The sequence below is a fragment of the Meriones unguiculatus genome, chromosome 3, assembly GCF_030254825.1.
Source record: "Meriones unguiculatus strain TT.TT164.6M chromosome 3, Bangor_MerUng_6.1, whole genome shotgun sequence".
Taxonomy (NCBI): Eukaryota; Metazoa; Chordata; class Mammalia; order Rodentia; family Muridae; genus Meriones; species Meriones unguiculatus.
In genome coordinates this window covers 141,834,679-141,850,096 of record NC_083351.1, presented here as the reverse complement: position 1 = coordinate 141,850,096, position 15,418 = coordinate 141,834,679, and the positions used below count along the sequence as shown (strand labels likewise).

The following is a 15,418-nucleotide window of genomic DNA, read 5'->3' as shown; positions in this document are numbered from 1 at the left end:
ATTAGTCCCACAAGATCAGGTTGTTGTAGAAAGAAAAAAAAAATTAAGCCTGGTCCCTGAATCTCTTTCTGGCTTCTGGCTCACCATGTGATCTCTTCTGTATATGCTTCTTTCAACTGTGACACTGTCCACCAGAAGACTCTGGAACCAGGCAGAAGACAGTGACATGTTCTTTAACCTCTAGAGTAGTATGTTAAACAAACGTTCTTTCTTTCTTTACAGATTGCCCAGCCTCTGGTACTTTGTCATAGTAATGGAAAACAAACTAATGTAGCATATAACCTACCAAACATCATAGCAGAATATAGTGGTTTGTTTGTTTGTGTTTGTTTTTACCACGTGATTAGTTGGCTGACTGGGTTCTGGCCCCCAATGTCACCACCATCGCTGGTCATGACAAAGTCATATCACAGTGCATAACTCAAGCTCAGAAAAGGATCAAAACCCAAAACTCAAAGGATAAGTCCTACTGATCATGTGTTGCACCATCACAAAGTCAGAAAATCCTAAACTGATCTATTGTTAAGTCAGAGACCATCTGTGTTAAAACACTTGTTTTACAGCCAAGAAAACTGAAGTACAGAGATATTATGTAACCAGCCCAAAGTTGCACAGATAGTAAGTGGCAGAGTTTGTATCAAAACTTTAGGGCTTACAGAACTCTGAAGCAACCAGCTGGGCTGCCTAAATTCAGATTTTTCACCAAATGAATCTATACTCTGTCTTATAGGACTTCGTGTTAAATCATATATATTGTCTTAGTTACTATTCTATCGCTGTGACCAAGGCAGCTTATAAAAGAAAGCATTTAATTGGAGGCTTGCTTTCAGTTTCAGAGGGTTAGTCCATGATCATCATGGTAAGAAGCATACTACCAGGCAGGTAGGCATGGCCTAAAGCAGCAGCCAAGAGCTTACATCTGACCCACAAGCAGAGGCAGAGAGAGAGAGCAAGACTGGGCTGCTGTGGATTTTTGAAACCTCAAAACCCAGCCTCAGCAACACACCTCCTTCAACAGGGCCACACATTCTAATCCTTCTGAAATGGTTCCACTAACTGGGGACCAAGCTTTCAAACACATGAGCCTAAGAGGGCCAGTGCCATTCAAAACACCACAGGTGTATTATTTTCAGCTACTTCCTGTGCCTCAGGAAATAACTCTCTTTTGGTTTCTCCTCAACCCCCACCTCAGCTTTGATATAAAGCTTCACATTGGTTACTTCTGTAGACAGATTGCACCTCGCTAAAGATGTCAGTAAACATCATAGATTTTAACCAACATTTTCAGATAAAAGTAAAAGTGGATTTTTGTCAAGCACCTAATGATTTATGTCATGTTTCTATGGAGTGGATACTTCCTGGAAAACTCACATTCTGTTGTGATAATTGTCCCGTAATAGTAACTTCGAATTTGGATTAAAATATTTAATTTGGAGACTGGCAGGATGGCTGAGAGGGTAAAGGTGTTTGTTGGGTAATCCTGGAGACCTAAGTTTGATACCCAGGACCCATGGAAAGATGGGTAGAAAGCAATGACTCCGTTATCAGCGGCAGCAGCAGCAGCAGCAGCATAATTTTAAATATATTAATTTAGGTTATAGATGTGGTTTTAATTTGCTATATTCTACCATTTCAAACTTGACTAGTTCAACTTTACAGAAAATAAAAATGTTTGTTCTCTCTGCTTTTCATAGTGGAGATGGGGAATAGTTCTTTCCCATCTTTCTACAACAAAGCAAGCTAAATTCTGTCTCCTGCTCTCTGAATGCAATGAAACAAATATATGAAAATACTTTTTGACCTTCATAAGACTTAAGGTCTTATGAACCTCACAGCCAAGTTAATGCTGCACCTTAAGATCACTTAAGAATATGAATTTACCTGGCTTCCCAACTGTGTACTCTACCAGTTAAAATTTAATCTGCATTTAAGAGAACAGTGTAAGAACCAGACTTCCTTGCTTCAGATCTCTCATGCTGTCAGGCTTTTACAGCCTAAAATAATGCATAGCTTTACACTCAAGTTATGTACTCTTCCATGTCTGTGATTCAGAAAAACGTGTGTGTGTGTGTGTGTGTGTGTGTGTGTGTGTGTGTGTGTTGTGGTATTCATTTGCTGAAGGCAACCAACAAGAATGGAAACAACTTTATAGAATAAATACCTACCATCAATGCTGGAAGCACTGTTTGCTTTTAGTCACATTTGCTACTTCTGGGTCAGCTGGATTCGGTAAAGTTTCTTCCCTTGTAAAAACTTTGCTAGAGATTTCTGTAAAGAATCATTCAACCCCTCCCCACACCATGTTTTCTGTGCTGTTAAATAAATACAGAGGAAAGCCCTCTGTTAGGTATAGATGCAGAGACACATAGGGACAGCCAGACATGAGAAATCATTCAGGCAGGCATAGACACATACAACAGACAGACTAGAAATAAGGAAGTAACCAGAGACTCCCAACAGATACACGGAACAGAGAGCAGTTTCGGATTCAAGTTTTAAAGCTGCTGGGAGATTGTGTCTCCTAGAAATAGCAGGGACACAACACAAATACGACTGGCTGACAAGACCTGAAAAAGTACACCACTGATGGGCATGCTAACATGGAAGGGAGACACCTCACAGGGCTCCGCCCGTAGACAAAGAACTACAGGCAACTAGGAATGCTGAGAAGTCCTCCCCAGCAAGTGTCACTACTGAAAGCGGTCCTAATGGCTTATGCAACACCAGGCAGTCAGTGCTGAAATCACATGTGCACAAGTAACACGGGGGCTATTTACTCATTTAGGCATCCATCTTTATTTATTTGTATTTGTGTATATGCAACAACAACTAAAGAAAAAAAGACACAATTTTGGGGAGTGAGCAAAGGAGGTGTGCATGCATGGTGTGAAGAGGAAAAGGGGAAAGGGGAAATGATGTGATTACATTTTTTTAAAAATTAAAAAAAAAAACCTTAGAAAGGTCATAAATACTCAAAGTGCAGCATTTCCTAGTATTTTATCATCTTTCGTGGATGATCTCTGTTCTGGTAATTATTTACCTTAATTGTGTCTGTGTTGAATAGCATCACACTGCAGCTCGAAATGGTCCATGGTGGGAGAATTTAATGCCGCGGAAATGAGGAGAGTTTAAACACTAGAGGGTTCTTCTTTCCATGAAGAGGCTACTGTCAGACATTGAGTAGCACACCGGTACATAGTGAGTAGATGCTGGGTGTGCACACACACTTACACACATACATACAAACGCACACTTCATAATACAAATGATAATACAAACACACAAATGTTGACGTCTCAACAAAATCAAATATGTTGGAAGTTTTTTTGCCCTTATAAACATTCTCATAAATTTCAGTAAAACTCTTGTGTGCTTCATACAATTCCCACTGGAATTACAGAAGGTGTCTTTATATGGGGCATGAAAAGCAAGACACAAACAAGCCACTGGGCCTCCCTTTATGTGAACAGATAATAGAGAAAGAGAAGTGACAATAGGAACCCTGTAGAACTGACACAAAGGGCTCTTTGAAGGGCTGGGAGGAAAATGCTGAGCCAGCACACGTCCCAGAGAGCACATTTCTGTACTCTAAATCACAGTGGTCAGCGTAAACATGCTCCAGTAATAGGGCACACTTAGAAACCTGACTCTGAAAAACAAACAAACAAAAAAACAAACAAACAAAAAAAACAGGCATTTTAAATTGCAGAGACAGGCAGCAAAGTTCTGGATCAGTGGCTACAAACATCTGGAAAATCTTTGAATTAGAGATTTCACGGTTGATTTTGTGGGGACATTTCCTGTGGGGATACCCTGTATAGACAAACAATCTTTTAAATAAATATCATGAAATTTTTTTTCCTTCAAGACTAATGACAATACATAACGGTAACCTTGGTGTCAGATCCCAAAGATCAGGAACACATTGCTTCTGCTGTATTGCAATCCCCCCATAGCCTCTGCGGGCAACTTTGCAGATGCAAATAGATTAATACAAAACTTGAAACCGTCACATCATGACTGTAGTTACAAACATTACAATGGACAAGGAGTGCAAGTATTTCAATTCAAAGCAGTCTTCCTAGCACTGGGGATACACACAGATTATTCCCCAGGCTGCTCACAATGCAGGTGTTCATGTTTATAATGTCATTAGAAAGACGCAGTTTTGGGTAGCCTGAGACTGGAGAAAAAAACATGATCACATTTTTAATAACCCAGTGTTACCATCCGAGAGCCATCTAAGCTCAGTCCCCAAGGGAGTCTCGGGAAGGAGTTGCCAAGCTGAGTCTGTTTCAGAAGGACCATTTGGGAACTTTCAGGACAATGAGCATACACTCCGGGCATGGTGAAGTCCATTTCTTCCTTGGCTACTGCTGGCAAGGGTGTCTACTGAAAGCGGACCTTGCTTTTAGCTGCTGAGTCATCCACGCTGAGTCACTGTCACTTTTCCCGCGCTGCAGAAACACAACAGACCCAATTTCCCAAGCGCATCGTAGCTTTTCACTAACAGCACAATCCCGCAATACCAAGATGCCATGCCCAAGAAGTGTCCAGCCAAACCCTTAAGCTCTGTCATAAACAAGGGACCCTCATAAACAGGGAGACGAGTGAGGAGTCTACAGCACGAATCATACCCACATTCCTTCCTAATGAGCCTCACCCTTGGTCCTGAAGGTGTTTTATGACAGGGGACCAACCACATCATGACCATCCCAATCCATCAGACAAAACACCCCATGAAATCTCAGAAAGGAGATAGCATTTCAGCCTCTCTTACGAGGCTCTGCCTGGCCTCTCTGCAAACGTGGACAGCATGCCATGGTGACTGGCCCCAGACAGGAAGGGACGATAGTGTAAACGCTGTTGGTGTAAGCCTGCCTTCCAGCTGTGCAGCGACGAGAGGAATGCTTAAGTTACCATTTAGTTACCATTTTCAAAAATCTGCTATGAGGTGATAGTCTGTGTGTACAAAGACAAGTGGATACTTTACTTCTTTTAGAATGTAGTGTCTCATCAGACGTCCTGTGTGTTAAGTAATTTAGAAAGAGATCAGGCTGCGCATACCCAATAATAGCACCTCGTACAGGGAGTTAAGTTTGACTGCATGAGTACAGAAGGCCTTCGGAGTAAGGAATGTTTGATCTGACCCTGAACATGTTAATCGTGGTAACTGGAAAAGAAAGGGATTATATGTGACAATTAGCAAAAATGAAATGATTTGGACTTAATAACTGGCCATAAACATAGGTGACAATTTTTTTTAAGCTAGGGAAGGAACGAAAGAAGTTAAGAGAAGAAAGCGAGGCGACCCATCTTGGGTTCAGCTGTGAATGTGATGCATGAGTTTAGAGTCTGTTCTGAAGACAGACGATGGGTAGGCACAGAATGAGAAAGGGCAGAAAGAGGAGAGGGTCGGCATTTAGAGGTAACTGACACCTGGGCAGAATGTGGACAGAATGTGGTGAGAGGAGATGCTGGAGGCAAAAACCCCACACTGGCGTCACAGCCACGCCACAACCCTGAGAGTAGAAGCAAAGGCAGCCATGGAAGACAACTGAACCTAGCAACGTGGGTTAGCAAACACCACGGAACAGGTGCGCACAGGGGAAAGTCGGAAGTGACGCAGAGCGGTGGTGTCGACGGAGCTGTGGTAACGGTTAATGGTTTCTCTTGGATGTACTGGGTTTGGAGTGCCTGCAGGCCATCCGCACAGAGAAGCACTTTCTAAACTCATTTTCAAAGAGAAAAGAAAATTGTTCTCATTTTTCTGGAGGCTGGAGACTGTAACAACAGGACTGCAAGAAACTTGTACTAAAGCACTTTAAGCACCAGAAATAAAAAGGATAGATTGGAAATACACATCATTTGGGGGGTTTCTGTGTGGAAGAAAACACTGCAAATCAATACAGAAGAAAAGGTTTATTTAATAAATAGGATTCTCAGTTGACTATTTGAAAAAAAATATGAATTTAGAGCTTTGCCTCATACCATGCACAAAAAAAGATGATGGTATGAATATTTATCCTCCTTTAGGTTCCAGCAAGAGAAAAACATTGCACACTTATAACAGTGGGAACAAATGATATTTGTACTCAACAGTTGTCTTACTAAGGGCTTTTATTGCTATGATAAAACACCATAACCAAAAGCAAGTTGAGAAGAAAAGGGTTTTTTTAATTTAATTTAATTTTATTAATTACACTATATTCATTTTGTATCCCCCCATTAGTCCCTCCCTCCTTCCTTCCCAGCCCCACTCTCCCTCCCCCTTCTTCACGCATGCCCCTCCCCAAGTCCACTGATAGGGGAGGTCCTCCTCTCCTTCGAGAAGGAAAGGGTTTATTTGGCTTACACCTCCATTATTGAATGATGTCAAGACAGATAAAGTAATTAGGCTACTGTTTACAACCATGAGAAACAGCAGCAAACAAACCATGACAACTAAAGACAGTTCCACTTAAAATGATCCCTATGCATCAGGTGTGGTGGTTCATGCCTTTAGTCCCAGCACTTGGGAGGCAGAAGTAGGCGGATCTCTGAATTTAAGGCCAGCCTGATCTACAGAGTGAGTTCTACGACAGCCAGCGCTGCACAGAGAAACCTTCCTTCTAAAATACATAATATAATATCAAATGATCCCTATGCAACTCCTAGTACTGCCTGTAGAGAGAAAAGCACACCCCTTTCCCTCCTTTCCTACTGCCTTAAATGTGACAAGTGATGGCAGAAGATAGAAGCCCCATGTTGGGGCTGGGGAGAGGACTCGGTGGTATAAAACTTGCCATGGAGTTCAGATACCCAGAACTGACCTAAATAGCCAGGGTTGGGGCTTGGAGGATGTGGCAGTCTACCCGTAATTCCAGTGCTTAGGGGCTGAAGACCAGGGACCCCTCAAGCAAGCTGGCTAGCTAGACTAGACAACACGAAGCTCCGGGGTCAGTGAGAGACCTGCCTCAGTAAATAAAGCGAAAGGTGAGAAAGACACCTGAAGATAACCTCTGGACGCCACATGTACATACATGTGCATTCACATCCCCCACACACACACACATGTGCTTGCAAACATGCATGCGCACCATACACACACATGCCCTCAGAGTGAAAAATAAGCCCCATACTACTGGGCGAATGTGACAAAAATAGAGTTGAGAGACATCCTCTACCACACTAGCCCTTGAAACAACCCCACACAGTTTGCACTCACTCACTCATCTCAGTTCTAAAAGATGGTGTTGTGTAGACATATGCAAAATTACCTGCCGTGATCTCTCTCACCGACTGAAACATGACAACCTACCTGTGACAACCGTGTTATCTCTGTGCGACAGCGCACTTGAGAGCTTGGATTTAAAAAAAAAAAAATCAGCATATAGATGTGTGTCGTGTTTTTATATCAACTAAGAAAGATCTCTCACTCTCTTGTGTTTTAAAATAATGTCACTAACAACTTCATTGTGCCCACCCAAAAATAAATAAATAAATAAATAAATTGAGTTCTTAAGGAGAATTTTGCCAACTGTTAAAAAAAATCTCATACTCAACGTTAATTGCCAATATTGGTAAATATTGTCAACGCTGATAAGCAAGTCTTTTAGGGCAAGCTATTTCAAAATCATGGTAGAGTTGGCCAACTGCACCTCATGTTCCTATTTCCCTACTGCGACAATAAAGCACTAATCATTAACTAGGAACAGAGTTCCTTACATTGAAATTTGCATCTCAGTCACCTTTACAGCTAGACTTTGCTATATGGCTAAATTATGTCTAGTGGTCATAAGCACAAATGATAAAGCTTCGAGATGTGTTCATACTGGATGAGTGCCGATATGGTCTGTATCCAGAGCAGCCATCTTAGACCCTGAATTAGAAGCTGTGGTCAGGCTGGCACTTGGATCTGATTAAAGGAACCTGAGTTCCTCACACTCATTAGTTAAGGACTGCGTGCTTTATCTCTTGTCAGTTGACAGGGAAACAAATGCCTGCCTTCTTTGACCTTTCTGCTGCTCACACTCCAAACCTATCACTGTTCTACGTTCCCAAAAGACGTAAGAAGCCATTTCGGCAACGGGTGATATGAAGGCAGTACTGCTGCAGGATAAACATAATTAAAGGACCTTAGAATGGGGGTCCGGACTACACCCCCCGGTGTCCATGGCACCTTCACAGCAGCAGCCGGTTGCTTCTGCTCTCTCAGGCTTGATGGCTCCTCAGTCACAGCCCTGCTGACTCAATAAAAAGGTAATGAAATAACTTTCTGCTGCTCTATGGCACACTTTAGAGAATTACCGTGGCCTCCTGTGTTATGAGAACAGATTTCCAATAAAGCAATATCCAAAAGTCGCTTATAAGGCTTTAGAGTGGCTTTTAAAAAATCTGATAACATTCAGTCTAAAATAAACTTAATGTTTTCTTGTAACCAGGAAAAAAAAAAAAAAACATGCCCTGATGGACAATGGGATAAGAAAAGCAAGCTGTCCTTACGCTCAAGCTCTAGAAAACAATTACCTAATGAAAACCCTAATGACTGTTAGCTGTTCTCACACTTGCCTGGGTGTGCAATCACAGAAAAGACTGTAGACAATGGGACAATAAGTCATTGTTTCACACTGACAGGTCAGGAGCCAAATGCGTCTAAGTCCATTGACACACTCACCTGGTGTGGCCACAGGGGTGGCAGAGCAGGGCTGTGAGAAGAGGCCCTAAAACAAACACAGTTGTTTTGCTGTCACGTTTTTGTTTGCTGCGTATTCATCAAAATCCGTCATGTATTTTTGCCTCAAAGAATAAATAATAGCTTTCTTAGCCTGAGACATTAAGTAAAAAGATACTTTAATCAAAGTAAATGTTTATCATTTTCACATATACATACATGCATACATACATTTGTACGAAAAATAAAAATAAAGAGAAAAGGAGAATGTTGGGAGATATCTGTCTTAGATAATCTGTCTTCTATTGCTGTGAAGAGACATCATGGCCACGGCAACTGTTACAAAGGAAAACATTCAACTGGGGCTCGCTTACAGTTTTAGAAGAAGCATGGTGGCATGCAGTCAGACATGGTGCTGGACAGGTAGCTGAGAGCTCTACATCTGGATCAGCAGGCAGGAGGAAGAGAAAATTGCCTACCGGGCCTGGCTTGAGGTTGAGACCTCAAAGCCCACCCCCAGTGACACACTTCCTCCAACAAGATCACACCTACTCCAGCAAGACCACACCTACTTCAACAAAGCCACGCCTCCCAATAGTGTTACTCCCTATGGGCCAAGCACTCTTACCGCATGAGCCTGTGGGGGCCATTCCTAGTCAAAACACCACAGGGTCTAATTTTAATCGTCACTTTGAAGCTCTTTAAATTATAATTAGTACTGATAAGTCTTCTACACGGCTGCCAAGCCCACATAATGAAGAGCTGTCTAGAAGCAGCCTAATTCTACCCAAGTATCATACCACAAATTACTCTTTCTTTGCAAGGGGAAGGGCTTCCCCCCCCCTTTTTTTTTTTTTTCTTTTTTACAGGGATCCAGCAAACAGTTCTCTTTGTCACAAAACTGTTCACCACAGATGACACTGACAGATGTCTGGTTCCCAACATGATGCAGCAGGAAGCACACAACTGAGCAATGGGATGTTCTGTAAAACAGGCAGCTCACAGTCCTCAAGTGTCAAGGGCAGGAAGCAACCAAGGAAGGTTCTGTTATATTTGAGGGAGATTTAAAAGGCACAGCAAAAGAAAAAAAAAAGTTTTGCATGACTTTTGTTGACTGAGATTTTCTAAAATAGTTGTAGACTTTTATGGGATAATGTGAGAAGTTTCAGTGTGGACTGTGTGGTCGTGTTATGAGCCACTGGTAAGGGTGATAGTCCCACTAGAGCAATGTGGTTATGTGAGACAACGGTCTCATTCTGTAGATGCATGCTGACCCTTAGAGGTGAGTGGTTACAATTGCCACCATCTTGATAATTTAAGAAATGAATCTCAGGCACAAGCAAAAGCACATAGGACTGAGAATGATAGCAAGACAAAACAAAACGTTAACTAGTGGTTCAGAGAAGAACTTGTGTTGGCTTTCAGCTTTTGCAGCTTCAACATTTTTCACAATAAGCTGGGAACAAACAAAACTGAAAGGAAAAGTGGGGAGGCCTGGTCCTCTGGTTAAGCAGTGTGGGCGTGGGCGGGAAGGTGGGTGGGCTAAAGACACTATGATGTGCAGGTATGTGGTGGAGAGATGGGAGAGAGAGAGAGATGCAGACGTCCCATTCATACAGAACTGGAGACACGAGGGTGGAGAGAAATAGCCTGATGTGAGTAGCCTGCCCTGCCACCTGAGGCCACAGTCAAGTCCATGCTGCCACTGAGGGCCATGTCTGGGTCTACAGCCATGCAGCAGCAGGGTCTGTGTCAATGTCCATGGCTCATAGTACCACCAAAGGTCATGCAGACGCCCCTGGTCTGGGCTGCTGCCTGGGACCATGTTGATGTCTAAGGACTGTGCGAAGCTGGCGCTGCCCCTCACTGGCTGCAGCACTCAAGAGAGCTGGCCCAACCCCTAATCCACCTTGCAGTGGCATGGATGAGGGAGAGATGCCCTCCTTACTCCTTGCCACCTGTGGCTGGAGGAGAGCTGGTCCTGCCCATTGGCAGCTGCAGCCCTGGGTCAGCTAGCGGGGACAGTGCTGAGAGATCACCCTGGTGGTGTGGGTGTGGGAGAGTTGGTGGGCTGACCAACTCGGCTACCACCGAGGGTAGCAGAGATCCAGGGCTTTGAGTCGGCCCATCTTAACATCTACCCTCTCTGTGAACTGCTGGAGCACAGGGAAAGGGCCACTCCTGAAGCTCCAAAGCTGCAGGATCTCCACATCTCAGGGCAACCACAGGATACCACAAGCGGAGTCCCTGTGAGAATCTATTAATGATAGTGTGACAGAAGCCAGAGGCCAGAGGTCTTGAACCAGACCAATGATTCACGTCAATGAACATTTGCAAGTAAAGATGTGTGGACAAAAGTGTGTGACACATTACAGCTTCCATGATGAGATGTTTTTTTGTTTGTTTTGGTTTGATTTTGGGTTTTGGAGGGGGTTTTGCAAGGGCAGATATGAAAAGATGGGGGATGACCAGGGTGCATGATGTGAAACTCACAAAGAATCAAAAGTTGAGAGAGAGAGAGAGAGAGAATGGATATGGTCTGGAAGCTCTTCCAGGTGATTCCAAGCAGAAGGTGCTTCTTTTTTTATATAACTTTTATTTTTTGTATTAATCACAGGTTATTTACTTTGTATCCCAGCCATAGCCCCCTCCCTCATTCCCTCCCTATCCCACCCTCCCTTGTCTCCTCTCTGCTCCTTTCCAAGTCTACTGAGAGAGGAGGTCTCCTCCCCTTTCATCTGACCCTAGCTTATCAGGTATCTTCAGGACTGGTTGCAGTGTCCTCTTCTGTGGCCTAGCAAGGTTGCTCCTCCCTCGGGGAGGTGGGGGGGATCAAAGAGCCAGCCATTGAGTTCATGTCAGAAATAGTCCCTGTTCCCCTTACTAGGGAACCCCCTTGGATACTGAGCTACCTTCTTAAAGAAATAAAACCCTGTTGGGTGAGGTGATGACTTTGAATTGGGGTTTTGGATAAGCAGCAGGTGCAAAAAATTTTTTTAAAAAATTGCCAATATGTGATAACAGTAGAAATTAAAATCTTATTCAAAGAGGTTCTCCTCTGTACCACAGGAAAATGTCATGTTTACCATCAAGAAAGACAAATTAAAGCCAAGGAATCAAGGGGTCCTTATATAAAGAAAACTTTTAAACTAGCCTTTGTCTGCATTATGCCATAAAGTAATCAACCCCAAATACTTTGGCCTATCTTCCTTCTCAGCTTACTCTTCTTTGCTCTTACTCCTACCTTACTATTTACTGATTCACTCTTTTTTAGGATATAAGACTATTCAAAAGCTTTCTAAGCCACGAAGTGTTCCAAGGTTTTATACAACCTGAACCTGCCATTGCCCACTGAAAAGATGAAAACTCTCCTAAGACTGGTTTTTTTCTTTCTGTAAATAAAAACAAACAAACAAACAAACAAAACAAAACAAAACAAAATTCTCCTGAGACTGGTTTGTTGTGCCTCTGCCATATACAGAAAATCTTTCATGACTCAGCACTATGTATATTTAAAAAAACATGTTTACTCGTGTACATATGAACATACTAAGTCTTTTGTAGTAACGAAAGAAACTATGACATGGTTATTCGCTGGTAAGTATAATGTTTCCCTTAAATTCTTTGTATGAAATACCACAGCCTTCCTATGGAAGAGAAGGCCAACAGTGGCACAGCATTGTGCTTCTTCGGGTTCACAAGATATCCCCTTACTGTCCGGATTATTCAACAATCCACATTCCGGTTAATATGCATGTGTAGGAGTCTATACTCTCCATGTCTTCACAAATACATGATGTTACCAAACACTTAGACTTTCTCCAGTCCGCTACTGATACATATTTTCTTATCGCCTGAATGGTTCACCAGTTCAGTCACTTTACAGGATTCTGATAATATCATTTTATATAAAAGCCATTGTGACTATGAGAAGAACAGATGGGCACCTAAGTCTAATAATTCAATGACACACAAACAAAGCCCCTCACTTTCTTAGCTAGAAACACAATATCAAGGAATGAATAGAGATGGATCTGAAAGCATAAATATGAATCAAAAAATCATGATCTGGGACAAATAATATGACCCAATGGGTAAAGGTGCTTGCTGCAAAGTTGGTGAACTGAATTCAGTCCCCAGGACCCATACAGTGAGAGGGAAGAATAGAATGCCTGAAGTTATCCTCTGATCTCTACTCACTTACCATAGCACACTTGGGCTTATGCAATACACATATACATAAATGCATACATGCCAAAAATAAAAAAAAATGTTAAATCACTATTTCATAGGAAAATTATCACTAAATAATTTAAAGTTCAAATATTACTCTAAAGTTAGGGATTAATTGGATTGTCATTTGTTCCTTGATAAATCAGAAATGATTTATCTATTCACCTTTCTCCAAGACAGCAAGGAAATAAATAAAGGCTTCACATGAGCCGATAAATATTGGCTGCCGAGATATTTCATATTCTCATTTCAAGTAGGATTAGCTTAATATACATTGGTTGAGGGTGAATTAATGACCTCCACATAAGCAGATGTTTTTATGTGAAGGCACATGAATCTGTATCTCATGTTATACATGAGCTCACCACTATTGTGCCATAAAAATAAAAATCATAGTGGCCTTAAGAGTGTGAGTTCCCAGCTATGAAAATTAACGAGCATGTGTTTTGTGTTTGTGAGGACCACTGTTTCCATAGTCATTGTGCTATGGAATCGTGCATGTGTTCATAACCTATACTAGTTCTACTATGTGACAACGAAACCTCAGTATGGGCAAAAGAAAGGCATTACTTGATAGATGTGTTTGAATTTGTCATCGATAGTTTGCAGGTATAGAAACCTTGATTAAGAAGTCAAGGAAATTGATTTTATACAGTATTTTCTCTCAGTATTGTTCTTTTAATCAGCCTCATCTGGATTTTATCATACAAAGTATATAATATAGATATAGATATATTTAAAAGTTGCAATTTAAGTCAATTTGTCTCCATCTGGAATTCAACCAAAAAGCAAACAGTTTAAGTATCTGTAGACAAATTTTAATTTAAAAACCTGGTCAGTGTTGTTTCTTGTAAAAAAAAAAAAAAAAGAGTATGAGTACCAAGATTATTTCATAGAGAGAAAGAAATGGCATGGTGGTAAATGATTGCATAGTCATATAATTTTAATCAGTTATAGATCAATTTTTGTCAATTAAATGTAACTTTAGAAATTTAATTTTTTATTGTGTTTTGTTGTTACTCCCACCATGTTTTTGTGTTATCACTATTCTATTCTTGGTTGTACCTAGAAGATGGAAATAGTCAGTTGTATATTTCTTATCTGCTCTAAATCTTCGAGTTAGTCTAAATAGCTCTGCTCTAAAGTATGTGGAAACTTCTAGAATAATGACTATATTTTAAAAATGAGATACAATTGTCTGTCCAACCACTTGAGAGGCAGAGGAAGTACAAGGCCACTGTAAGTTTAAGGCCAGCCTTGTCTATCTAAAAAGTTCCAGACCAAACAGGGCTACATGGCAAAACTCTGAAAAAAAAAAGAAAAAAACAAACAGAATTTATAAATTGATACTTGTTCCATGTCAGCCAAGATGCTGCTTTTGATCTCAATAAGACTCTCTGTAAGACAGCAAAGTAATTTCCTAGAGACTTATTAATTTCACATCAGATAAAATACATTTAATATCCTTTGATTTTCACATGTTTCAAAGGAAGAGTCAAAAATGATTAAAGGGCTCTTTGAAAGGGTCAGCACTTGATCACTTTGTACTCAGTAGTCAGTGATTCAACTGAAGTTATATTTGTAAGTGTATTAATATCTGAAGAACTGATTACTAAATTCTAAAGTAGCTGCATTATAAATAAAGTAATGCACTGAGTTGGGCTATTGTTTTTGATATGGAATTATATTTATTTTCGTGAAAAACCATACAAGTTTGTTTAAAATGAAATTGTCCAGACAATAAGAGAAAATAGAATCGAGACTGTCGATTGTTCTTCAAGAAGCTCAAATAATAACCATACAGCATGAAGAAATCTATACACTATTGAACTCATTCCATGTTTACAGGAAATAAACAAATGTAAACAATTCCATAGCTGTATGTTTTACTTTGGAATTATTCTGTTCCCAAATATTTACACACACACACAATCATCATCATCATCATCATTCTCCACTGGACTTCTGATTATGATGATAGCACACTAAAATAAACCCTACTTGTAGAATGCAATTCATTGCGATTCATATGCTTAAGAATCCAACTTAACTATGTTTATTTATTTTGTTTAGGGATTTTTTTTTACATATGTATCTATGAGGAACATAGACGTATGGTTTAATTTTTCCTGCTGTCTTTGTCTTCTTTTGTGTTAGAATAGGAATGCCTTCCTAACATGGATGGAAAGCCTCCCCTCCTTCTAGTGTGGACTTATTATGAAAGGTTAGAAGAATTCTCTAAGGAAACTCTCTAGGCCTGGAGAATTCTTCTTGATATGTTTTAAAGATATAAATTTTGATTTATTTAATAGTCATGGGATTTGAAGTTATTTATTTTCTAAGGAGTGAGCTGTGGTTAGTTTGTGGATTTAAAGGAAATGATGCATTTAATATGAGCGGTCAGATGTAGGTATATAGAGTCATTTGGAATACTTCCTCGCTGTGATTTCTGAATGGTCTCCAGTGGCATCTTCAGTTTCATTCCTGCTGGGTAACTTGGGCATCTCTATAGTTTTCCTAGAGGGTTGTGGC

General features: G+C 40.8%; 1 protein-coding gene across 3 annotated transcripts in view; it reads right to left on the bottom strand.

Annotated features, from left to right (window-relative positions):
- Window positions 1-15,418, bottom strand: part of LOC132653164 (uncharacterized) — a 55,206-nt gene that overhangs the window by 10,409 nt on the left and 29,379 nt on the right. The window contains exon 2 of one of the 3 annotated variants that reach the window (XM_060380713.1): window positions 2,576-4,457. The exons of the other annotated variants lie outside the window; for them this stretch is intronic. Within the exon in view, the coding sequence (XP_060236696.1) occupies window positions 4,371-4,457 (87 nt within the window). The 3' untranslated portion in view covers window positions 2,576-4,370. Of the gene's footprint in view, window positions 1-2,575; window positions 4,458-15,418 lie in introns of those variants that run through there. 3 annotated transcript variants of the gene reach the window in all.